Source organism: Carettochelys insculpta, chromosome 1 (assembly GCF_033958435.1).
Source record: "Carettochelys insculpta isolate YL-2023 chromosome 1, ASM3395843v1, whole genome shotgun sequence".
Classification (NCBI taxonomy): Eukaryota; Metazoa; Chordata; order Testudines; family Carettochelyidae; genus Carettochelys; species Carettochelys insculpta.
In genome coordinates, this window is record NC_134137.1 from 56,825,415 (window position 1) to 56,849,796 (window position 24,382).

Genomic DNA, 24,382 nt, shown 5'->3' on the forward strand with positions numbered 1-24,382 from the left:
CCCCGGCAGGCGCGCGCTCCTCATCCGCGCCCCTTCGCCCCGCGCGACTGTGTCAGCCTGTTTTCTGGCACTTCCTTAGCTGTCACGTCAGCCTTCGGCACTACGCATGCGCGCTGATGCCCCACGCCCCGCAATTGTCTCGGGTTACGCTCCGTTAACGCCCACGGTCGCGCCTCCAGCACGGTCCCCTTGCGGGCTACCCATTTGGTAACCGCGCTTGAACTCGCGCAGGCGCATTAAGCGTCAGCGCTGGCACACAGAATGAACGGCGGGCCGCTTGTCTGCGCGGCTGCGGCTGCGCAGTCGGTGCTCTGTGGTGCTCGGCCCGGAGCCGGCCGGAGCTCAGCTCAGAGGCGCTCGGCGCCGGGGAGAGCGGGACGGAAGGCTCGGGCGGCAGCAGCAGGGTCCTGGGGGCCGGCCCCGCCGCCGCCGCTTCCTCCTCGCCGCCCCAGCTGGCGCTGCTGGTGATGCAGCCCTGCGGCGGCGAGGAGGCGGCGGCGGGGGCGATCGTGCGGCCCCCGGACCCCGCGCAGGCCTCGGACACTCCCGGCGGCCTCATGTTCCTCTGCGAGCTGGGCCCGGGCGAGGGCGATGGGGACGCGGCCGAGGAGGGCGAGCCGGCGGGCGGCGAGAGCACTGCCAGCCCCGAGGAGCTGGAGGACGAGGAGGCGGCGGCGGCCTCGGGCGGGGAGGCCCCTGCGGGGGGCGGGGTCTACAAGAGCTGCACGTACCAGGGCTGCAGCGAGACCACCACGCAGGTGGCCAAGCAGCGCAAGCCCTGGATGTGCAAGCGCCACCGCAACAAGATGTACAAGGACAAGTACAAGCGCAAGAAGAGCGACCAGGCCCTGGGGGGCGGCGGCGGCGGGGCCGGGGCGCCCGCAGCGCAAGGCGGCGCCGCCACCCCTGGGGGCAGTGCGCGGGCCGAGGTGAGGGGTCAGTGTCGGGATGGCAGGGCACAGGTTGGCAGGGGCTGCACGCCAGCCTCGCACCGCGATGCGCGAGAGTGGCCCGCTCTGCAGCACCCCGAATCGCGGGAGCCAGGGGCCTCCCCTCCAGTGGGAGACTACCTAGCTTGACACAACATGCTGCTGTTACAGGCGTGTGGGAGCGGCATCTTCACCCCTGGAGAGCCTCCTAACCCTACAAGTTTTCCACTACGCTGCGGCATGGCACTAGTTATTCACATGATCTGCCACCTTTTTGTTTGCTCCTACACCCCCCTTGCAATGAGCTCTTTCTGACCAGCCTTTTAGCCTTCTGTGCCTTCCTGTCCTGGTGCATTCCAGTTGGTTAAGCACCTCTCTTGTGGCCCAAGTAGTCCAGTAATAGTAATTTTAGTATCTAAGGGAAATCCATTTGCAGCTTATTCACAGGTTACTGTGCAGGGGAAAGCCTTACAGGGAATAGCTGTTTGTCCATCTACTTTCCTGCCCTCCTGTCTGCTACACTTATGAAGCCTTAAGTATGTTAATTCTTGTATAACATATTTAAATATTCAGAGCTATACTGAGACTCCCAACATCTTCACATCTCCAAATTGAGAAACATGACACAGTAAATTGGGGCAGAATCAATATTAGACCTCAGCTAGGTTTGGCTCAGAGCTCCAAATTCTATACAGTATAGGCTCTGATAGATGCTGTAATTTTTATAAAGAGCTTTCAAGCAGACTTTGTGTTTTATCCATGCATTATATTTTGGAATAGTATTGAAAAGGAGTAAACCACATTTCTTCTACTGAATTTAAAAAAAAAAGATGATGGGAGGCAGTTTGTACAGTGAAGAAATGGTGGTTACTGTCTTGGAAAGGGCCGAATTCCTCCCCCCGCCCATTATGAAGTATCTACACTAGGTTTTGAAGGTCCGTGAGACTCAAGAAGGAATGTACATGCTGCATATGCATCTACTGAAGATTGAGCTTTTTGACATTTAAAACTTGATTAAATGCTTTCAAGCACTGTAGACATTCGTGCTCATTTCTTAGGGTAGAGAGCTAGATGTTCTGATAGGTCTTTTCATTTCATTTGACAGTGATGAAGTAGAAGGTGCTAGGACAGGTATTAGCCTGACACCTTTCAGTTGGAAGACTAGTTAGCAAACTAAATAGCATGGGCCACCTAAAGCCAGGGAGAAGTGTGAGGTATCTGCAGGGTATTGTGAAGTTAGCACCTTATCTGCACTGAAATGTGACTGAAATTGACCTACCTGTGAATATAGTCTGACTTGTCCTCCAACCTGAAACTCTAGAGCAAGGGTGGCAAATCTTACAGTCCCAGGGGAGGCAGCTGCCTAGGCTCTGGGCCTCAACCCCACTTTTACTTGAATCTGTGGGATCCCTCGTGCTCTCTCAGGCAGAAGCCTGAGGTGATGGGGCACGTAAGTCATGTGGCACCCTTCCTTCCAAAGTCATTTCAAAAGAGTGACAGCTGGGCCTCCCTTGCTCTAGACACACATTGCTTTCAGGGAATAGTTAAAAAGTGTAGAGGGAGTACTGGGCTGTTTCCAATGACTTAATTTTGAATCAAATAGATTTGTTTTATTAGCTGTAGTAGCTTGATGAGGATTTAATTCACAGTTTTCTGAAGTCATGTTCATTGTGGCTAGTGGAGACTGGAAACATTACAAAGGGAAAGGGGAAGAAAGAATATTGGGTAGATTCTTTTCCTCTCTGGCATGCATTAGTGGAAGAACTGGAAGGGACCTTGTGAGGTCATCCAGTCCCCCACACTCACAGCAGGGCCTGTCATCATCCTTGAGAGACTTTTTTTAAATCTAACCTGTCCCGAACCCTAGAACACCCCTTCACCTCAGGCTTGAGCTCACAACCCTAGATTTACAAGGCTAGTGCTCTAATCCCTGAGGCCTCCCACAGCTTAGGAAGGGGAGGCAGGCTCTTTTATTCTGAGGTTTTTCAGCTGTAGAAGTAAAAGATGCATTGTATCTGTCTTTCTTGTTGTTATTTTGTCTTTTATGTCCAGGATTGTGTTGAAGGTTCAGTTTCTGTTACAAAACAAAGAACAGGATCAATTGGAGATCGCCCAGCAAGACCTACTCTTTTAGAACAAGTATTGAATCAGAAAAGGCTGGTGAGTACCGTGGCTTCACATGACTGAAGGTACCAGGGTTGCATTTTGAGAACCGGTTTTTGAGAAATTTATATTGCTCACATCTTTTCTTAAAGATGCATACAGAATATATACTGAAAGTTAAGTGATGGCTCTCTGGAAACGTGGGAGTGAATGTACTGCTTTTGTGTTAGGTATGTGTGTGTTTAAAAAAACAAAAAACAAAAAAAACCCTGAAATATCACAGTAGACATGAAAGATGCACATTTTGATATCTACTCAGAACACAAATACGAATAATCACAAGCGCATATGAATTAAAGTTACATTAGCTTAACATGGACGTTTCCGTACTATTAGAGAAGTGCGTAGCTTTTCTTTTCATAGATAGCATTCATAATCTACTCTCATGTTTTACTCTGTTAAGACAGCTTTGCTTTACAGTGAAGTAGAATAGTAGATAAACATCTTTATGTAGTTCCAGAGCAAGCTTTCCGTCATAGCAGTATAAGGAAAAAAGGTAGGAGTTTTAGGGCACATGTGTACTTACTGGAAGATCAGTGCACTGGCGGTTGATTTTCCCGGGTTCAGTTTTAGCATACCTAGTGGGACTGCGCTAAATTGAATGATCAGGGTGCTGCTGTCAACCCCAGCGTTCCTTGCAGTCAGGATGGGTAAGGGAAGTGGATGGGTGAGTTTCTCCCATTGACCTTGCACTGGGGGGTCAGCAGCAAAAATTGATTTAAGGGTATGTCTGCACTTACTGGAAGATCGACTCATTCAGGATCTGGTAGGGATTTACTAAATTGAACTATCAGGGCTCTACCATTGGTCCTGATATTCCTCATTGGTGCAAGGAGGGAGGTCAACCTTCCTGTGTGTGTGGATGACCAGAAAAATCAATCTAGGACACGTCAATTCCATCTATGCAATTGTTGTATTTGGAGTTGCATATCTTAAATCAATTTTTATTTCTTCCTAGTTTAGACCTTGCTTTAAACTCAACTACCTTGCTTTATGATAGTATATGCCAGGCTGCAGCTCAGTCAACACAGAACTGTGGCCCATGTGACATCCTCAGGGCCAAACACATAGTATTGGATGTAGTCCATAATGAGGTAGAGAATCACTGGTTACTAAACACTAACATCTCTCTTGCATTATAGTAAACACAGGATTATACTTGTAGCTTCACTAGCTGTCTTCCCTGAAGTCACTTAGATGGTGGAGAGAACTTAAATATATTAGCAGTTTTGACTTTCATTATGAGTGTTTGTACTATACCTTCGCCATTAGTCTCTTTCCCTCACAAGAGATTCAAACTGCTCATCTGCTACCTCCAACAATGAAGCATCATAATCTGTCCTGATTATTTTACTGTAGTTCTCTCTGCAGGCATCTGTGGGCATGATTCCAATCAGGGACTCAAGGTCCCAGATATTTTGAAGATGAAAGTCTTCAAAGAAAAGATTTCAGAATCCTAAATTTACAGCAAAGTAACCTTATTTTGGCTCTCCTTTCCCTCTGTTATATAGAAGAAGCACTCTTTAATGTCTCAAACTGTGCAGTAGCGTCCAGAAAGGGAAATTTTCTCTAATTCTTTCAACTAGTCTTGCTATTGGATTGTAGTTCTTGTGCTGCATACCTGACTGTGACAGTACAATCTTAGCTGCACTAGACACATTCCATTTAGTAATGGCAACTGAAAAAAAAACTTTTATTATTTCCCTAGCAATATAGCAACCGGATGCTCTTGGAGAAGCAAATGTTCCTTTTACAGGCCGTTACACAATGAAGCTGTTCAGACATTCATGCTTCTTCCCACAAACAGGAAAAGTGAAGCGTGAGTTCTTGAACTGTGTTGCTACCTTCAGTGGTTTGCCCATTTCTTCCCCTCCACCTTTCAGAAATACTACTTTAGGAAACTCCCTTTGCTTTTAATATTTCCCATCTGAGGCAAAGTGTATGGGAAAGAGGGGAGGACATTATCTCATAAATCAAAAGTATATATTTAGTGTAAACAACTTCAAAAGAGAACAGGCTTTGGGGAAAATACCAAGTAGCACAGGGATGAAAACATTTAATGAAACAGTAGATATGTAGCACTTTTGTAGTGCCTTTATTCAACGATCACAAAGGACTTTAAGAACTCATTCTGAAAGTTTGATAATTATTCCTATGCTGCAGATGATGGGAAGGGGGGAAGCTGTGGCACAAAAGTTGTGATTTGCCAAGGTCTATAGCAAGGTATTTATAGTGCCAGGAATAGAGCCCAAAACTTTTTACTCCCACCCTCTTCGCTAGTCAGACAGGACAGTGTTTCCTTTCACACTTTTGTAAATGTTGTTTGTTTCTATCGGGTGACAGTTTAGTATGATAAACTGTAAATAGAATCATAGAACACTAGGACTGGAAGGGACCTCGAGAGGCCATCGAGTCCAGCCCCCTGCCCCAATGGCAGGACCAAGTACTGTCTAAACCATCCCTGATAGACATAGTTTATAGAAATCACACTTTAATCCTTCTCCAAAGGAGCAGGGCTTTGAGGTAATTTACTGTACAGAATACAGGAACTATAGTTGAAAATTCAAGTGCAGTTAAACATTTTTAAAAGCTAATGTTTAAATTGTCTATATGACAGTAACTTTATTTTTGTTTAAAAATCAAAAGTATTGCAAAGTAGTGTATTGAGGACATATTTCAACTTGGGTCAGGTGGAGGGATAGCTCAGTGATTAGACCATTGGCCTTGTAAACCCAGTGTTGTCAGCTCAATCCCTGAGGGATCATTTCAAAGGTCTGGGGCATGTTAGGGTTTTTTTTTTTTTTTTTTTGTATTTTGTTTTAAATCCGTCAGGGATGGTGATAGGTCCTGCTGTGAGTGCAGGAGACTGGACTCAATGACCTCTTGAGGTCCCTTCTGGTTCTAAGAGACATACATATCTCCATGTTTCTTACCTGGAGATGGTGTTAATGTTGATTCCATTCATTTTCTGTAGGTCTTGTAATGGCGGAAACTGTTCCCACTTGGGTGGGCATATTTGTGTAATAATGTTAATTTTATTGAATTTCCATTTATCAAGTATTAGAACAAACAGATATAATATGTAGTTCACATATTACAGTCAAAATAGTTTTTGTCTATTTTAAATACTTTGTCAATTTAAAAAATCCTCTTTTCTTTCTTTAAGTCCTTATTAAGAAGTCCAGAGGTGGTACAGTTCCTGCGGAAACAGCAGCAACTGCTTAGTCAACAGGCTTTGGAACAAAGGCAGCAACAGTTTCCAGGCACATCTGTGTGAGGGGAACAAAGACTGAACTGCAGAATCTCGTGTTGAAGTGGTTGAGGAGTATGTCTCCTACATAAGTGAAAAAAGGCAAGTTAAATATTAAGATGGAAGACTGACATTGCTGCTGCTGTATTATTTGTGGATGCACTTTTGGGGTTCTGAGCTGCATAAATGTCCACAAATTTGTGAGCAGATCTGGAGGAATCTGGTTCCCCATTCTACTTATTCATAATAATTTAGATAAATAATGGTATCAGTACTCCTTATGCACCCCCTGCTTCTCCTACCAGTCTTCCACTATAAAGTAAACATATTACTGTGTGAAAGATTTCATAGTGTCAGTGTAGTCACTCTTTGGCAGTCATTGAAGAAAGAAGAGGCCATTAGTTTTTGTGGAAGTTGTAAAACAAAACAAAAGTACTGACTTTGAGCCAACTCAGTAGGATGGCACATAGTAGCATCAATTGCTCAGGGATATAAGAAGCTTGGAGTCATTAGATTCTGTTGCACTAACAGTTAGACAAATTAATGCCATGCAATAGCTGCACTAATGGTTAAGAATGCAAATCACTGGTTGAGCCTGTTGGTGAAATTGCCATTTAAAGGAAGAACTAGAGTGAAAAAAGGTAACCTAAGATTTTTTTTCATTATTTACATGGCCTTCTATTATGAAGTACTCATGGACTTCACAAAAAGTAATATTTAAAAAATGGGGTCAGTAGTGGTGGGCCGTAACTTGCTGAGCGATACTGGAATAATGTGACCTCTTGTGGATAAACCAATATAAGAATTATATTTTATTTTCTTTGATTTGAAAGCTGTAAGTGACTTTCATTCCATTCTTTAAGTGAATAAAATTAAATATTAGAGTGAAAGTTGATTAGTTATAGCAGCTATGTGCAAAAAGTAAAATTAATTCCATATCACTTGTTCCTTGTCAGTAATCTCCAAAAACAATCATTTTAAAAGCGCTCCATAAAAATATTCTAATCCTCCGATGTTTTTGGTTAGTTAATAATTGTTAATTTTAACAATTTGCTTACCTGTTTTAAGAATACAAACATTAGATTGCAAAACAATTAGTTGCTATTAAAATTTTCTAGTAGTTTTTAAATAGCAGTGTATTTATTAAACTGTGATCTGATACAAACTCTTAATTAGGTCCACTAAGTACCATTTTCAGGAATATTTCTCGTACTTTTTAAAATGTGTTGTGTGAGATGTATGTATTTACTGAAATTGTTGAAATGGGGACATATTAAATAGCAATTTTATGTGTCTGGAATTGTGCAGGTTGTTCTAATTTAAAACATGTTTAAGACATTTTGTATACAAGATTTTGCACCAATAAGTGTTCTTTAAGGAACTTTTTTGTAAAAACTCATGTTCCTTATTTCTATTTGAACCTATTCATTTTTACATTCTGCCTTTGTATTCATATGGTTTGCTCTGATAAGGTAGCCTTTAACTTTGCTGCATTTCAAAACTGCTTATGTTCTTTGAATGATGGAAACAAAAAACAAAAAAATCAGATACTGTGTTTTCAGCATGTAAATAGTTGTACAAAAATTAAAAATAATTAATTTTCAAGATTTTTACTCTGTATATAGGAAGTGCTTTTTTTTTTCCTTTTCTCTCTGTGAAAACATATTTGGGAAGACACAACTTGCATTTTGGTTACATTACAAAAGTTACAGTAGTCTTAAGCACTATTCTTGTCCTAGAGTTCTCATGCCAATTATCATTTTTACAATCAAATTTTTTATTTTTAAAGTTTTCTGGCTTGTTAGCAATTTGCTGAGCCCATAGGTAAGAGCAGCCATACTGTGTCAGACCTGTGGTCCATCCATCTAGGCCTGGATTAAGAAAGGGGCTTTAATGACTGCAGTCTGGGGCCCTTGCAAAAATATCTGTGGGCTGCCAAAAGTCCAGATCTTTTTTGAGGTCCCTTAGCTTGAGGCCCTGGGCTGCAGTCACTAAAGCCCTTGCCTTATTTGGCCCTGCCTGGAGGGGGTTTGAGCAGGTGTGGGTGGCTCTGTGAGCTGCTGTTTCCTCCCCATTGGGCTGGAGTCACATCATCTGTTCATTTTTATTGGATGACCCTTGGTTCTTGTGCTACCGAAAGGGTAGAGAATACTTTTTTTTCCAAACCATTCATTATTTTATAGACGTCTATCATATTCTGCCCTCATCTGCTTTTCAGTCTGAGAAGTCCCATTCTTTCAATCTTGATTCATGTGGAAGAGCTTCCATATCCCTAATTGTTTTTTGTCGCCCTTCTCTGTACCTTTTCCAGTTCTAGTATCTTTTTTTTAATAAGGCAACCAGAAGAAATGGGTCTTCACAGAGATCTGGAAATCCACTAGATCAGTGGTTCCCAACATTTTCACTAATGCAGACCCTCAATTGGCCTCCCCAAAGTGTTTATGGACCCCCATCACAGCCAATTCTAGACACGCTGTATACTTCATTAAATGAAAAGGAAACCACAACATAGATTTTTAGACAGCAATTAATAACATTATTGGAAGATACTCAATTTAAAAATAGATTGTAACTACGCAATTTATTGAAAACTTATTTTCTATGATCATTTTATTTCTCTCTTTATTTTTAATACACACTCCCTGCAATACCCTTGCAGACCCCAAAGGGTCTATGGATCCCAGGTTGTGAACCACCAGACTAGATAAAGTGCTGTCAAATTCAAAAGTGAATCAGAAAGCGTTCTTTTAATCTTTTAGTAGAGTTAAGATGACTGTTAATTTTTACAGTAATACATAATTATCAGATTTTTATTTGAATGACATATCAGGAAAATGCACCATTAACTAAATACTCATTCCATCTAAATTGTTGGTGAACATTTCAGTTAAAGGTCTGATTCAGGAAATCCTGTAATGTAGATGAACTACCAGTAACTTGCATCATTTGTGAGAAGCTGAAATTATTAGAAAAGTGTGCGTGGTTTTTTTTTTTTTGGGGGGGGGTGTTACAATAACCTAACATTACTAATCTGAGATAAATCAGGAAGTAGTTTGCTATTTGTGATTTACTGAGTTGGTAAGGCATGCTAGGAGCATTACGATTTCAAGATGTGAAAAAATTACTTTAGTTAGAATGATTCAAGAACTAACTTGATCTCATTTAGAATATAAAGAATAAAACGTATGGGATGAAAATAAAAGAGAAGCAAAAAAGCAGAATTGTTATGTTGGGACTAGTGAGGTGTGTTGTTTTGTGTGTCCCAGTACACAGAAAGAACAGCTAGTGTTGATTAGATTTCACAGATTGCCCTTAACGGTTTAACAATGAAGCTATATTTTTCATATGTCTTATTTAAGCTGTGAGAGAGATACTGGCATCTGAAAATTAGAATTTTGCATGCAGTGGTTGAAGAGGGTACTTTTGAATAATAGCTTATGCATACATGTCCCTCTGTGCAAGCACAACACACATCTACCATATTGAAAGCTGATTGAATGCATAGGTGATCTGTGATATTTTAGTGTCTTAACATTTTCTCAGATCTGATATCATCTATTTGAGGTTGATTGTTCTGTGTGTTTTGCAGGTCCTTTTCAGAGTTTAAATATATTGAATAACAAATATATTTGAGAGATCTTGCTTATCCAAAAGGCACAAATTTACAACAGTGGGGATGATTAATTGTTGGAATAAGCCACAAAAAGAAATAGTCTTTTCTCCATGTCTTGAGGTCTTTAGATGAGACTGGATGCCTTTCTGGATGATTTAATCAAACAAGTTAGTGAGCTTTTATTCCCAGTAATTGAGTTGTTACTATGCTCACCTGGGATGCTGGAGACAGATGCAAATCCCTATTTTGCCTCATTGGGAACAGAAACTTTACTCCAGGTTTCCCATTTGTGTGCCCTAGCCCACTGTGGGTTTCTTTCAGTATCTTTTGTTGTAATTCTTTCATTGTGAACAAAATAAATAGTCCTTGAAGTAGACATTGGAATCTGTGTCTCTGGCATGTGTGACAACCATGAGGCTTTAGAGTTCTTCTCTGTTAGATTTTCTTTTTCTTTCATTCGAAGTGAAATGTCTACTGGAGACATGGACGGTGCAACCCCAGAAAAAACAGTTACCTATCTTTTCTTAACTGTTTTTCTTAAAGATGTGTTGCTTATGCTCACTCCAGTTGGCAAAGAGATGACTAAGATCTCAGCTGGTATGGTGCAAATAATTAAAACAATGTTAGTTACGGATAACACAAGAACTGGGGAGTCATTCAGTGAAATCAATAGGTAAACAAAAGAAAGTATTTCTCCACACAGTGCATGTCCTGTGAAACTTTTGTGACAGCTGAGTATAAAAAGGTATTTTTTAAAAAATACAGATAAGTCCATGAAGGTTAGGTCTATCAATGGCTATTAGCCAGGATAGGAAGGGATTCAAAGTTATGCTCTGAGGTGTTCCTATGCCAAAGCTGTGAATGAATGACGGGATGGATTACTTCATTACCTATTCTGTTCATTTTTTCTGAAGCACCTGGCATTGGCCACTGTTAGAAGTCAGGACACTGGGCTAGATGGACTATAGATCTGACCCAGTAGAGCTGTTCTCATGTTTTTATTAGATGTTTACAGTAAACCCCTGAGTTACATGGGGATTGCATTCCTGCAACCCCCACGTACCACAAGTTTTCACACAAGTGGAGGGGAGGCATTTCTCCTGGGCTTGCAGGAGCCTGGAAGCTGACCAGGTGGGCGGGTCAGTTTCCTGGCTCCAAGTGGTGGGGAGCCTGGAACCAGGAGGCAGCCTAGTTCTAGTCTCCCTGTCCCTTGTGGAACACAGGAAACTGACCAGCTCATAAGTGGTCGGTATCTTGGGTCCTGGAAGTGGAGGGAAGCTGGGAACCAGGCTGTTGCTTGGTTCCCAGTTCCCCACCCCTTGTGGGAACGGGGAAGCTGACCAGCCATGGTCAGTTTCCTGGGTCTTGCAAGCAGCCACGAAAGGGGAGACAAGTGCTGCTGGGGGCTGGGAGCCGAGTGTCTTCCCAGCGGTGGGGACCTCATGGCAGGTTCTGACAGCAGTGAGGCTGGGGGAAGGCAGGGAGAAGGGGTTCTTAGCTTGCCTAGCTGCCTGCAGGCTGGTATCTGCACAGCAGCTTCAAGTTGTGCTTAACTCGCATTAAAGTGAGTTACACGCAACCTGAAGCCATGTATTTTGAGGGTTTATTGTACAAGGAAATACCAGTTTACTGAGCATCTGCACCTATTATTAGATAGTAAGCACCTTGCAGCATTGGGGCCAATCTCTCAGAAAACAACCTAAAACATTGAATTAGAATCTCCAAATAGGTGACAGAGCAGTGGAGGTAGAAAGCACACAAAATACATGATAGATATGTTTGGATCATAATCATTTTCATTACTTTTCATTTGAGGAATGCGATATCCCTGCCGACTGAGAATAACGTTGAGTTTCACTTGATCATGTATCCCTTACTCAGATGGAGAAACCAATGATTCCAAGGGGACTGTGTGTGTAAGGTTTACTCATGTGATTGAGAGTTTGCTAAGGAGCATGTGTGTGCCTATATGTATAATGAATGGGAACATAATTGGGCCCTAGACCTTTAAGGTTTAAATTGCAAAGCTCTTCCACACAAAAAAATGCAAGCCAGATGCAAACTGGTCTCAGTTGGAAGTAATTTATTAACAGTAAGCACAAGCTGTGTACGATCTCTATTACACCAGGATAATTCTAGCCAAAGGAAAGAGTTGGATTTAAAAAAAAAGTGTTATTCAAACATCAGACCAACTACATTGTTTTCAGGCAACCCCAGTCACCCTTGACAGAACAAAAGATCTGGAAAAGCCAGTAGCTGTGTAGCAAGCGTAATCTTTTTCTTGATCTGAGAGCAAGGCCTAGTTTGCTGACTGGAGGCCTTAAAGTGCCTGTGAACTCCCAGGCTCACGATGGCTAATACTTCCGTAGTGATTGAGTCTCAAGAGGCAAGGGTACAGCTGGCACTATCTACACAGTTAATCTGCATTAACAAATTTTTGGAATCTGCCTGAGAATAACACAGAGGGCACATCTACATTGCAAAGAAACTCCTGCAGCAGCATCTCTCAGATAGGTCAACTTACTTGGGCACACAGGCCTTGTGCTACTGGGATAAATGTAGCAGACTCGATATTCACATGTGACTTTGAGCCCAGGCTCCAGCACAAGTGGGAATATCTACACTACTATTTTTTAGCCCCACGAGCCTTGAGTCAGTTTGACTGAACACTGAGACTTACAGCTGCTACAGGTTTATTTTTGCAGTCACAGTTGCAAGAAATTGGGGGATGTTAGACAATAATTATCTAATAATGGTAGACATTAAAATGCAAAACGGAAAGCTTTATAATTACTAGAACACACACTTTCAATATCTCATGAAAATTTATCAAGTAAACATCATCTCATAGATTTTCAAACAGCATTTTTCTTGCATCACCTCCTCTTTAAATTTTATTGCAGATGGATTCTCAAACCACCCTCCCCCCGCCACTGGTCTGTATATGTACAATGAAACTGATGTTTATTGACATTCACTGGTTAAAGGTTTGGAAGGATGAGATTTTTGTTATTCATATATTCCCTTTTGTACCTGTTTTCCCCTCAGACTGTGATACTTAGTACATCCCAATAAACAGCAGAGAATCACTCAGATCTGTGGTTTGGTCCCTAACATGCATACATCTTTGAAGAGTTAGCACCTTTGCTGGTATACTCACATAATAATCCACACAGAAAGGGGTAATCTCCCAGACCCCAGCAATATTTAAATAGCAGAGGTGGTCCGTAATGAGAACTGGAATCACTAACAATGAGTGTTTTACAAAATACACTGTGGTAAATTTGTATTTTAGAAAGAATTATAAATAATTAAAGCAAAAATAAAACTGCCAAAATAAACAAAGACAATGTAGTAATTTTATCCCTGTTCTGTAAGTTTGTTCTCTGGCTCACTAATCTGCAGCGTCTCCCAGACATGAGGGTGAATTAATGAGAGTCTACCGCGCATTGTAATATCAAAAACATTTTGATACAGATGACATGATAATGTACTTGAAAGTGCAACGGTTTAGGATTAAGCAAACGTCCATGGATTTAATTTTACGACAAATTATGTATTTGAAATTAACTGGCTGGGCTAGTGTTCCGATGCTTGTGATTATGCATGACCATTTGTGGACTAACTCAGAATACAAAGTAGCAGCAGATGTGCAACAAACAACCAGCTAAGGAAAAAAGTTCACAATTAGCTGGGAGTATTCACACTGGTAAAGATAAAAGTGAAACTGACTCCAAGGGACATTGTGTGTAATTTAAAACAGAATTAAACAAACCATCCCTCACATGGTTATAAACCAAAATTGTAACTCCATGCTCCAGCTGACCCTAAGCATCTGCCTGCCAGAAGCTGGGACTGGATGTCAGGGGCCAGATCTCTAAATAATTGCCATGTTCTGCTTATTCCCTCTTAAGCATCTGTTATTAGCCGCTGTCAGAAGACAGGATACTGGGCTAGATGGCCCATTGACCTGATCCACTATGGCTGTTCTTATGTTCTAATCCAGGACTCAACTGAAAGCAAGAAGTATTTGTTTTAATTTGCATAGGCAGTTGACTGAAAATAAAAGCTATATGTTGTCTTGTGGAAGAGCTCTGGCACAAAGTGGGCATTTGGATGCAAATACTACTTGATCCCTGTGAAACACAGGGCTAACTACCACTCAAAGCCTTTCTTCTCCTTGCAGAGGTACTCAAAGGAAAGGGCTCCTGAGAGTAGCTGCTCTAGGAGGAGAATACTATTGACAAGGAAGAGGGGTGTGCCAGGAGCCAGGGCACTGTACTGAAGCTCCCAAGATGGCAGGAGATTTTGTTTATGTTAACTTTTTTTTTTTTTCTTTCTGTAAAGGTTATGACTTAAGAAACAATCCTTTCTGACTCTGAATTTCTTTAACCTGTTAACTCACTCCAGGATGAGAGACTGCAGGTGGAATGCTGCCTCACAACTCCTTAACACTGAGGAGCAGCTAGCTCAGTCCCCAGCCTTTGATATGCAGTGGCCGATGGGACTGGGGCTGTGGTTAGGCTCTTCCCTCCGCAAGCACAGACTCAGATGGAAGGAAAGGGAGAAATGCACAGATGCACATTTCTTTAGCTGTCTAGTGTTCTTCCTACCCTCACGCCTTTCCTCAGTGCAATGGGACATTCTGTTTTCAGCTTGTTCAGGTACCTCAGTGAAGTAGAATTTAGTCCTAGTTAAGTTTAGAAAACTGCAGCCCTGGCTGGACCTTTCTCAGCTCTTTCACTAGAGCTCCCCCTTCACCTACAGCCTGTTCTGGCTAGCTGCCTGTCCCAAGTTAGAAAAAGCAGGAGCTATGGAGTATAAAACCAGCTCTCCAGGTAATGGCACAATCTGTATTATGGGCAGCATGTCTCTGCACTGCGTGTTCTGTTGCTCCTCAACCTTTATTTACCCCATCTGCTTCTAGTTTTCCTTGAATCAGTAATGGCAGATTACTAGGAAGGAGGATTAAATACTTGTTTATTGTTGTGATTCCTGTCTCACAATGCCCTGTACTCCTGGGGATGGTACCATACAGCACATTTTGAATGGTCTATATCTCCCCCACTCCACAGATTTATCAGATTGAATTAAGTATTCTTAAGGTTGCATAAGAAAAAGTCCCTAATGAGCCATGAGATCCAATCCAAAAGCGTGCTTCAGCCACATTTCTTTATTAAAGATTCTATTCAACCAGAAGACATAGATGCAATTTCTCCCATAATATTCAAAATAAATGTAAGGGTACTTACAGCTCCCTAGGCAGCAGGTGGTGAGTGATGTTCCCTGATTCTCACAGGATGTTATAAATGCTGTTAGCTATGAAAGAGCAGGGTCAGATTAAATAAAGCTAGTCATAGATGCTTTCTCCTCCACCCTCAAGTTGAGGGGGCTCATACAAGTTCCTGCTTCAGGACCATGAGGTGTGAAGCACAAGTTGTCTCTCATTAGCAGAGAGGTCTGCTTGATGTCACAATCACTGTCTTAGTCATCATCAGGGATAAACCTGCCAAGTTAACACAATAAATGGGATATACATATCTCATAGTGCTTGAAGGGACCTTGAAAGGGATTTATCAAGCCAAGTCCCAGGCACTCACAGTGTGACCTGCCACACGCTTTTTTTATTTAAATCTAACCTACCCCAGGTCCCTGAAAGGCCCACTCAAGGACTGAGCTCCCCACCTTGGGTTTGTAATGCCAGTGCTCTAACCATTGAGCCATCCCATTCCTCATGTGGCTGAGGGTGGGGGAGGGGGTCTTTCCTAGAGCTTGATTTAAAGAACTGTAGTCCTGACTGAACACTCATTGGAAGGACCCACTGATTCCTGTGGATGTTTGACCGAGGCCTAGATTTCCTGTCTGGCAGATGGGTCACAATCATATCCTCTGTAGAACAGACAACAGGACTTTGGGCCCTATGGGGAATGAGGATGTCTGCCTCTTCATTGGACCAACAGTTACTGCACTGCAAGGCTTTCTGTGCTCCTGCTTACCAGGAAACCTCCTAACTCTCCCCACACACACACATATATAGAGCAGGTCTGGACACACTCCATAGCTGCTCACCTGATTTAGGGTAAGTGGGAATTAAGGGTGAGAAAAAAATTTACACACTGGATAATGAGCTACATGGATTGGGGAAAAGGGGCCAACGTACAGCTTTGTGGGGGATGCTAGGTTTCCTTGAACAGGCTCTGACTGGAAGAGATCTATTAATAGTTGTACTTCGGAAGGACTGCGAGCAATTAAACTATCATCAACCCACAAGAATTTTCACACACGGATTTCTTAATAGGAAAATAAGTGGTCTGAGCACCATGATGAATAATGTTTGTGCCACTGGCTGCTCAAATCTCATAACTCTCTCTTGATACATGGCACTTCTCTGCAGGAACTTTAAACATGGTTAGAATTGTTGATGCCCAGAAGCTTTAAAAAAATATGGTTTTGCTAAATAGTTTTCCTCTAAGTGGCTTTTAAATCTCCCTGACAGCCTCCCTCAAAAGCTGGAGTATTTATAAGATCCTTTCAAGGTTTTACAATGAATACTAGTGAAGCTTCATGAAGACTTTTGAACAGGAAGTACCACTGTTTACAATGGAGGAAACATTGCAGTGAAATATAGAATTAGTTTGCTTTAAATTATGGAAAATATGTGTCCAATTTCAGACAATGCAGACCTGTCATTCATCAAGGCTGAGTACCCGGCTAAAGTCAATAACACTGCAGACCCTGATGTCCTTTCAGATTTGGGTCCTTGGGCCTGAATTTCAAAGCTACCTTGGCCATTAGCTCTCACTGAAATCAATGGCAGTAATTTCCTAAATCTCTTTGAGGGTCTTGTAGAAGGCAGCTGAAGCTGGGCACTGTAAAATTTGGCCTGACTGTAATTTACGATTTTGCATTATCTGCTGTGAAGGTTTTAAACCCTCCTGAAAGGTCTTAACCAGGTAAGGGACACTTACGCACTAGGAACTTGGTACTGCAGCCTTTACACAGAGATGTAATCAGACTATAGTCAAGGGAGCTATAAGAATTTATAGGGATTACTCCTAGGAGGGGTGGTATGCAGGAGGGAAAAAGCCTACCTGAAGTGACTGGGATTTTAATCACACACAGATCACTTGCGTTATTACTGTGCAAATGCCACTGCTTTCAGGATGTGAAATCCACTGCACACTGCAAATAGTTTAGAAAAGAGACTGGTGCGGTTGCTCAGGTGGGCTGCTGCACTGTCCACAGGAGAGTGGATTCTAAAGTTAGCAAAGGCCAGGTGCACCTTGGAAGAGATATGTGCACTCTGGGTAGAAGGGGAAGCTTCTGAGAACATCTATAATCAAATTCAGCTGTCCATTCTATATAGATAGATACTTATGATACAGAATGGGAAAAAGTAAATAGCCATGGCTACAGTTACATTACAGCGCTCTGTCGACAGAAGTCACTCCCAGAAGAGATTTCCCAACAAAACTTATGTTCGCAGACTGTTGCCATGCACAAAAACCAATTGGAAGAGTGCTCTGCTCTGTCAACAGAGTGACCGGACTGTATGGCTGCTCTCTTGACAAAACAGGTACCCCAAAGCACAGAAGACAAGGCTGCCCATTGTCCTGGATGCCCTGTCAGTCGAGAGAAAGACCCCCAGAGGCCTGCCAGAACCTGTCAACAAAAGGCGCTCTTCCTCATCTGGGAGAGGCAGAAGGTTGTCAGCGGAAGTGCCAATTTTTGTTGACAAAATGCATTTTATGTCTGGACATTCCACCAGTTTTGTCGACAAAACTGGGGTTTTGTCAGCAAAACTTGCTAGTGTAGTTGCAGCCTACTAAGATGGAGCATGTGGGCTCTCTCTGTTCTCAGGGGCTAAAACGGCAGGGAGTACTGCAATCAGAAAAGCACAGGAAAAAAATGGGGGAAAAGCTGAGCAATGAGTATTTTGAAAACTACAGTTCAAAGAACCCAGGAAGGTGACATTGCTGAGGCAGAGGATGCTGTGTACAGAAGATTAGAGAACTGAAGAAAATGTCTTTTCAAACTAATTTTTCTCAAGTCTGCTAAGCAGTAAATGGCATGTCTAGAATTCCTCCTGCCAGATAATGATGCTGCTGCTATCAAGCGGTAACAAAATGGGGCTCTTCACTGATACGTATTTCCCATGAAAGCTTGCTATCGTGCACATAGTTTAATGACCATTTATGATACTGTGCACTAATCTTGTTGGAAATGCTTGATACTGTATCCTAAGAAACTAACTTGTTGGTTTATTTTAAAAAAATGCTGTGCTACATTCATAATTATCACTTCATAATAGGTGTTACCCAGCTTCTAGAAGTCATGAGAAGTCTTTTCAACATAGGTTGTTTGGCTTTCATGCAAAATGCACCTAAAAGTTTACAAAATCCTCTTACCATTAGAAACTGCAGTGCTTAGTTCTGGATATTGAGCAAGGGTAAACAGAAACATTCTGTTTAATAAAAGATGCAGGGTACTACTTTGGTTATGGTAAAAAACAATATCTGTGAAGTTATTGCTCTGTCTGTCCCTTATAGCAAGCAGGTCCCTGGAAGCTACCTAAGTTGTCTGCCTATTTATAATCAACTCAAATTCCCCCACCCCTTTCACGTGTTGTGGATGGTCATCAAAAAAGATTGGTGCCCTTCAGAAAAGGTGAGAGGAGATTTGCCAGGCTGTTTCCACGTGCCAGAATGTAGCCACAGCTTGTCCCACTTTCCAAGGGGAAGTGGACTGGATGCTTACAAAACATTTCTGATCACCGCTTTCCTCCGGACTTCCTATTCCCCAGGCAGCCATAGCTATGCTCCACAGCACAGCCAAGCCTCTGTGCAAATACCAAGGTCCATGGCTAAGAAGGTAAACAGACTGTTCCAGCAACTATAGAGATATGAAAATAGGAGACTCCCAGGATTCAGAGAGACCTCAGGAGGTCATCAAGTCCAACCCCCTGCTCACAGCAGTATCATTCCCAACTAAATTATCCCACTCTGAGCTTTGTGAAGCTGAGACTTACAAACCTCTAGGGATGGAGATTTCAAAACAGCTCCAGGTAACCTATTCCACTGCTTTACCACCTCCCTGGTGAAACAGTTTTTCTAGCATCCAAAATGATGGGTACTGTATCCTTTGCCCCCTGAGACTGCCTGAGAGCATCACCTGCCAAGCCCCTGGCTAATCAGTAGCCTGGAAGCAAGGAACAATTAATACAGTAAACGTACCTGATTCAGTTCTACTCCCTGCACCAAACTCTGCCATGTACGCAGTGCAGAAGCTCTCCCAAGGGGAATGATAAGCTTGCTATGTAATTCCACAATGTATACTTCTCCGTCTTGTGACTCACAGTCCAAAGTCCTTTTTAGATGTACCACGGCTAGCAGCATAATAGTCTAATTACAGATAGTTGTAATTTTAAAATAAAATACAATCAACACTGCTCAGTGAAGAGGATGAAGGTTACATGCCAGATAAGTATTTATTTATCTTGCAAAAAGCACTGGAAGTTAACGTATTGTTAAATACATATATGCATAGACTTTGGTTTTGCTTAAATGAAATTGTTCTTGTTTTTCAGTGCAACAGTACCATATACTACTGTGTCGGCAGTATCTGACTACTTGGGTTAGGTCAGGAGTCTCAGACACAAAAGGACTGAACATTTCCTGTGAGCCAGCAGCTCCCACTGAATTTACTGGGAGATGTGGACAATTCATTTCATCATAGGACGATGCCCATAATGCCTGGTAATCGTGTGACAGACAGTACACCTATGTTCACCAGGTTTACAAAATCTATGATAAATTTTGTACAAAGTAGGTCCTGTGAGATATGTTTGGAAACTCATTAATTCCCTGATCACTGCTGTCCATAAATTTATTAGATTCTATTGTATAATGTTACCAAGGCCTACTTCAATTCTAGGGAAACAGCCCAAATTAGTTCCCTACAGACAAAAGAAACATGGGCACCTCTGCCTGATGTCAACAAATTCAACTGGATGATCACCTATATAAGCAACCATTCTATGACAGGCAGAAGGGTGTAAAATGCTAAATTTGCATCTTGGCAGACAGACTTGCTGTCGCCTGAGCCCCAGTTGGAGATGATTCTATAAGAGGAGGAAAAATAGAAAGGGAAGAAACAGAAGGCACAAGTTTGGAACTGAGAACCTTCTGATGCCACTCCGTAAGAGAATTCAAGAATGACTGGCTAGAACTCTTGTTTCTTTCAGCTGGGAGTGATTCTGCTGTGTGTGTGAAAAGAACCACGAGTGGCTATTCTTGTAAAAGGCACCCCAGCTTGACAGCTGAGGGGACACACTGTTCAACAGTCCAGATCGCACCCCAGGGAATGTCACAAACAGGGAGACTGACTGGAACTGCTGTTTATTCCTTTAGCTCACCAGCTGAAATTTACCCTATGCACAAATCCTATGGGCAACTTGGGTCCTGCTTAAGCCCCCAGAATGTAAACTGGACTTAAGTGGTGCACAACTGGGGTGCTGGTTCTCTGGAGCTGGGAGTTCTTAATACACATGGTCTGTGTCTACACTACAAAAATAACTTTGAAGTTGCCCTTCAAAGTAAGCAACTCGGACGTTGAGCATCTACACACACCCTACTTCGAAGCTGGGCTCCCTACTTCCAAGTTTACTTAGAAGGGAAAATGTGTGTAGACTCTCTGCTGGCTACTTCAATGTAGTGTCTAACTTCAAAGTTAACTTCCAAGTTAGTTCCTACTGTAGACACACCCATGCTATGCTAAGAGTTATCACCTCTCAAAGACTTATGTGGGAAGTTAAGGTGCTCACAGGAAACATTTAGCTCTTTCCGGGGACCTGGTTTATTTCAGGCGAGAACAGATGTGCTAACCCTGATTTTTTAACCTTGTCATACTAGCTTCATGTTAACTAGAAACCACAAAACATACCATGAAAAAAATAGGGATAATAGACTATGTATATATATATTTACATCTACATATAGAAACTTCTTTTCATTGCAAATTGGAGATTCTATAAGCCACTGCCTGCAACAACATCCATCCTATACATAATACTAGAGATGATTCTTAAGAGACTGAGGAAATGGGGTTATGAGGGGAGCCCATCTGTGTCAGCACCTTATCCAGCCATTGCAATGGTCCATGCAGATGAATCTCAATCCAGCAGGGAGTGCTCGTAACGTCCTGGCGATGATACTCCGCTCCCCAGCCCTACAAAAATACCGAAGGTCGAAAAGGTGAGTTTCTTTTTATTGTAATTCCATCACTAAAGGCCGGGTTCATTGCAGCCAGCAGGAAAGCGACCTGCAACTTCAACTAAGTTGCCAACATTTAAAAAGTGTTCCTAGGGACTTCTTCAACAAGTGGGTAGCCTCAAGGGCCAGCGGAGTCTCTGCATTTCAGTGAATTTACGATTATCGGTGATGTGATCATCAGGGACTCTGAAAGTTTGTGGTTCAGACACAAGTTTGGATTCTGAGACCCCTACCAGGTCCCATAAGCATCTTTGTAATTTACACTGATTTATTTATAGTCTTTTCAGGCTTCCATTAACCACTTTCTCTAATGGGGATTCTGACCTGCAACTGTCCCTTGTTGGGAGGCTCCACAGCTTTCTTACTCTGGGTTCTTGAGGACAAGGGTTTCTCTCCCCCCATCCTTTCTTCGAATGTGGGGAGTGAAGGAGGTAAGGATGCACCTCTTTTTGACTCTCCTGTATGGTGGGGAGATATTTTGTGCCTTACCCACTTGTGTACAATCCCTTTGTCTGTCTTATCTGTCCATCTCCTACAACACCATTCTCACTCTAGATCCACAATCCTCCCATGTCCCTCATATTCCATTTCTCTCTGTCTTCTCCATCAACTACACCCTTGCCTTAAGGGAAGATAAATGAGGCATATGCTGATCTTACACCTGCTCTTTGTGCCTGACTCTCAGAGCCTAGAGAGAGAGGCTACACAGAAGCCTCAGGGTTGTCCACAGTTCTCCACAGTGAATCCTGTAGCTGGAGGCTACTCTGCCAGCTGCCAAGGGCTTTGGCTGGGGTTTCAGAGACCTCAAAACAGCGTGGTAGGGTTAATAAAGCATGAGTCCTGGAGCACCCAGGACAACCAGAAAGTCTGTTTCAAATGGATGCAGAACTCAGCTCTTATTGTTCAACTAACGGCGTAAAATAAACCGTAACAGTCAGTATGAAACATTGTGGCGCTACTATGTCTAATTTCAACCCAAACACAGTAAGCCTAATTTTACCACCTGTGATGGGGCTACACAGAGCACTGCTGATTGCTCTCACATTGCCCAGAAGTGTGAGATTGAGCTGATCTTGTAATCTCTTAAGCTGTTTAACTCCATGAAATCACCAAGGCAAGGAACAGATAATAATGTGACTAAGCACAACCAAAGATACTAGTCAGCATCAGCGGTGTTGGCAGAGATGGGCCCAGTTAGTGGGTCAATGAGCAGAGAAAAGACAGGTTACTCACCGTAGTAACGGTGGTTCTTCGAGATGTGTCCCCATGGGTGCTCCACAATAGGTGTCGGGCTCGCCCGGCGCCGCAGATCGGATCTTCCAAGCAGTTTCTGCCGCACCGCGCATGCGCCGGCGCGCGCCGCTCCCTTGCGCGCTCCTGGCCACGTGCGCGATCCGGTCCCCGCCAGTTCCTTGACCAACCGCCTCGGATGCTCCTGCAAAACACTAAACAGAGATCCGAAGTGGGGAGGATGGGCGGGTAGTGGAGCACCCACGGGGACACATCTCCAAGAACCACCGTTACTACAGTGAGTAACCTGTCTTTCTTCTTCGAGTGTCCCCGTGGGTGCTCCACAATAGGTGACTACCCAGCAGTAACCCAGGATAGGAGGTGGGTAATCAGATTATGTGCAGCTTGTCCCCGAGAGGACCGCTGTCGAGAGACGGGTATCCTCTTGGAATACCCTGTGAAGGGTGTAATGTTTGGCGAAGGTGTCATAGGAAGACCAGGTCGCCGCTCTGCAATGTCTTTTAGCACAACGCCCTTGAAAAAGGCTGTTGATGCCACCACCGCCCTAGTGGAATGAGCCCTGGGAGTGGCCAGTAAAGGAGTCTTTTTGAGTTCGTAGCACATTTTTATGCAGGATACGATGTGCTTCGAGATTTTCTGCGAAGAGAGACCTTCTCCTTTTGATTTGGGAGCGAGAGAGACTAGGAGTCTATCCGGTTTCCGGAAGGACTTGGTCCTGTCTATATAGAAGGCTAGCGCCCTCCTCACGTCCAGGAGGTGTAGGTGCGCCTCTTTGTTAGAGTTATGAGGCTTTGGATAAAACGAGGGTAAAACAATAGGTTCGTTAATGTGAAACTCAGAAGAAACTTTGGGAACAAAGGCTGGATGCAGCCGTATGGTTACCGCCTCCTTGGAAAAAACAGTGCAGGGTGGCGTTGCCATAACTGCCGCAAGCTCACTCACCCTGCGAGCTGACGTGATTGCGAGAAGAAAGGTTGTCTTTATCGTAAGGAGGCGGAGGGAAACCATGGCCAAGGGTTCGAACGGTGGTCCCGTTAGCACATTAAGCACCAGGTCCAAATTCCACGAAGGTGGAAGCGGTTTCCGAGGGGGGTATAGGTTTACCAACCCTTTGAGGAACCTGGTAACCATGGGATGGGCAAACACCGTGTGCCCCTCCTCTTCGTGTCTGAACGCCGAAATGGCGGCAAGGTGGACCTTTAACGAGGATAGTGAGAGTCCTCCTCTCTTGAGGTCCAGTAAATATTCTAATATCACAGGTATAGGCACCAAAAGGGGGGCTAGCCGTTTGGCAGAACACCATGCCGTGAAGCGAGTCCATTTCTGCTTGTAGGTCTTCCTGGTGGAAGTCCTCCTGCTACTTTCTAGGACTTGCTGCACTTCCTCCGTACATGTGCTCTCTAGGGAGCTGAGCCATGGATTAACCACGCTTGTAGTCACAGGCCTTGGGGGTGCGGACGCACTATGGACCCCTGGGCTTGCGTGAGCAGATCCGGCGCCACCGGAAGGGGCATCGGTGGATAGTCCGACATGCGCAGGAGTAGGGGGAACCATTGCTGTCGATCCCACGTTGGGACTATCAGGATCATTCGGGCTCCTTCCCTCCTGGCTTTCTGCAACACTTTGTGGATCAGCACTGTGGGAGGAAAAGCGTAAAGCAGGGGGCCCCTCCACGAGATCGCGAACGCGTCCCCCAGGGACCCCCGTCCCAGTCCTGCCCTGGAGCAGAATCGTGGGCACTTCTTGTTGTGTTGAGTGGCAAACAGGTCTATCTGGGGAAAACCCCATGCATGGAAAATCGGTCGTAGCAGATCGGGACGGATCTGCCACTCGTGTGTGAGTGCAAAACGCCTGCTCAGCTGGTCTGCCTTCACATTGTGAGTGCCTGGTAAGTACGAGGCTTTCA

At 43.4% G+C, this 24,382-nt stretch overlaps 2 protein-coding genes across 3 annotated transcripts in view; one reads left to right on the forward strand and one right to left on the reverse strand.

Annotated features, from left to right (window-relative positions):
• The first annotated feature begins 231 nt into the window (after nt 1–231).
• Nucleotides 232–7,949, forward strand: RFXAP (regulatory factor X associated protein). The gene is made up of 3 exons (XM_074982476.1): nt 232–929; nt 2,982–3,089; nt 6,259–7,949. Exons 1-3 carry the CDS (start codon nt 468–470, stop codon nt 6,367–6,369), a joined length of 681 nt encoding a protein of 226 aa, XP_074838577.1. The 5' UTR covers nt 232–467; the 3' UTR covers nt 6,370–7,949.
• Nucleotides 7,950–15,137: 7,188 nt separating this feature from the next.
• SMAD9 (SMAD family member 9) overlaps nt 15,138–24,382 on the reverse strand; it is an 89,052-nt gene continuing 79,807 nt past the window's right edge. For both annotated transcript variants that reach the window (XM_074986703.1, XM_074986695.1), the window contains one exon: nt 15,138–21,181. In XM_074986703.1, the coding sequence (XP_074842804.1) occupies nt 21,038–21,181 (144 nt within the window). In that variant the 3' untranslated portion in view covers nt 15,138–21,037. The remainder of the gene's footprint in view (nt 21,182–24,382) is intronic.

Excerpts from the sequence above, each read along its gene's own strand:
- RFXAP (XM_074982476.1), top strand. The coding sequence starts at position 468 with ATGCAGCCCTGCGGCGGCGAGGAGGCGGCGGCGGGGGCGATCGTGCGG. Across the intron at positions 930-2,981 it reads GGGGCAGTGCGCGGGCCGAG|GATTGTGTTGAAGGTTCAGT; the intron begins GTGAGGGGTCAG and ends TTTTATGTCCAG. Across the intron at positions 3,090-6,258 it reads TATTGAATCAGAAAAGGCTG|TCCTTATTAAGAAGTCCAGA; the intron begins GTGAGTACCGTG and ends TCTTTCTTTAAG.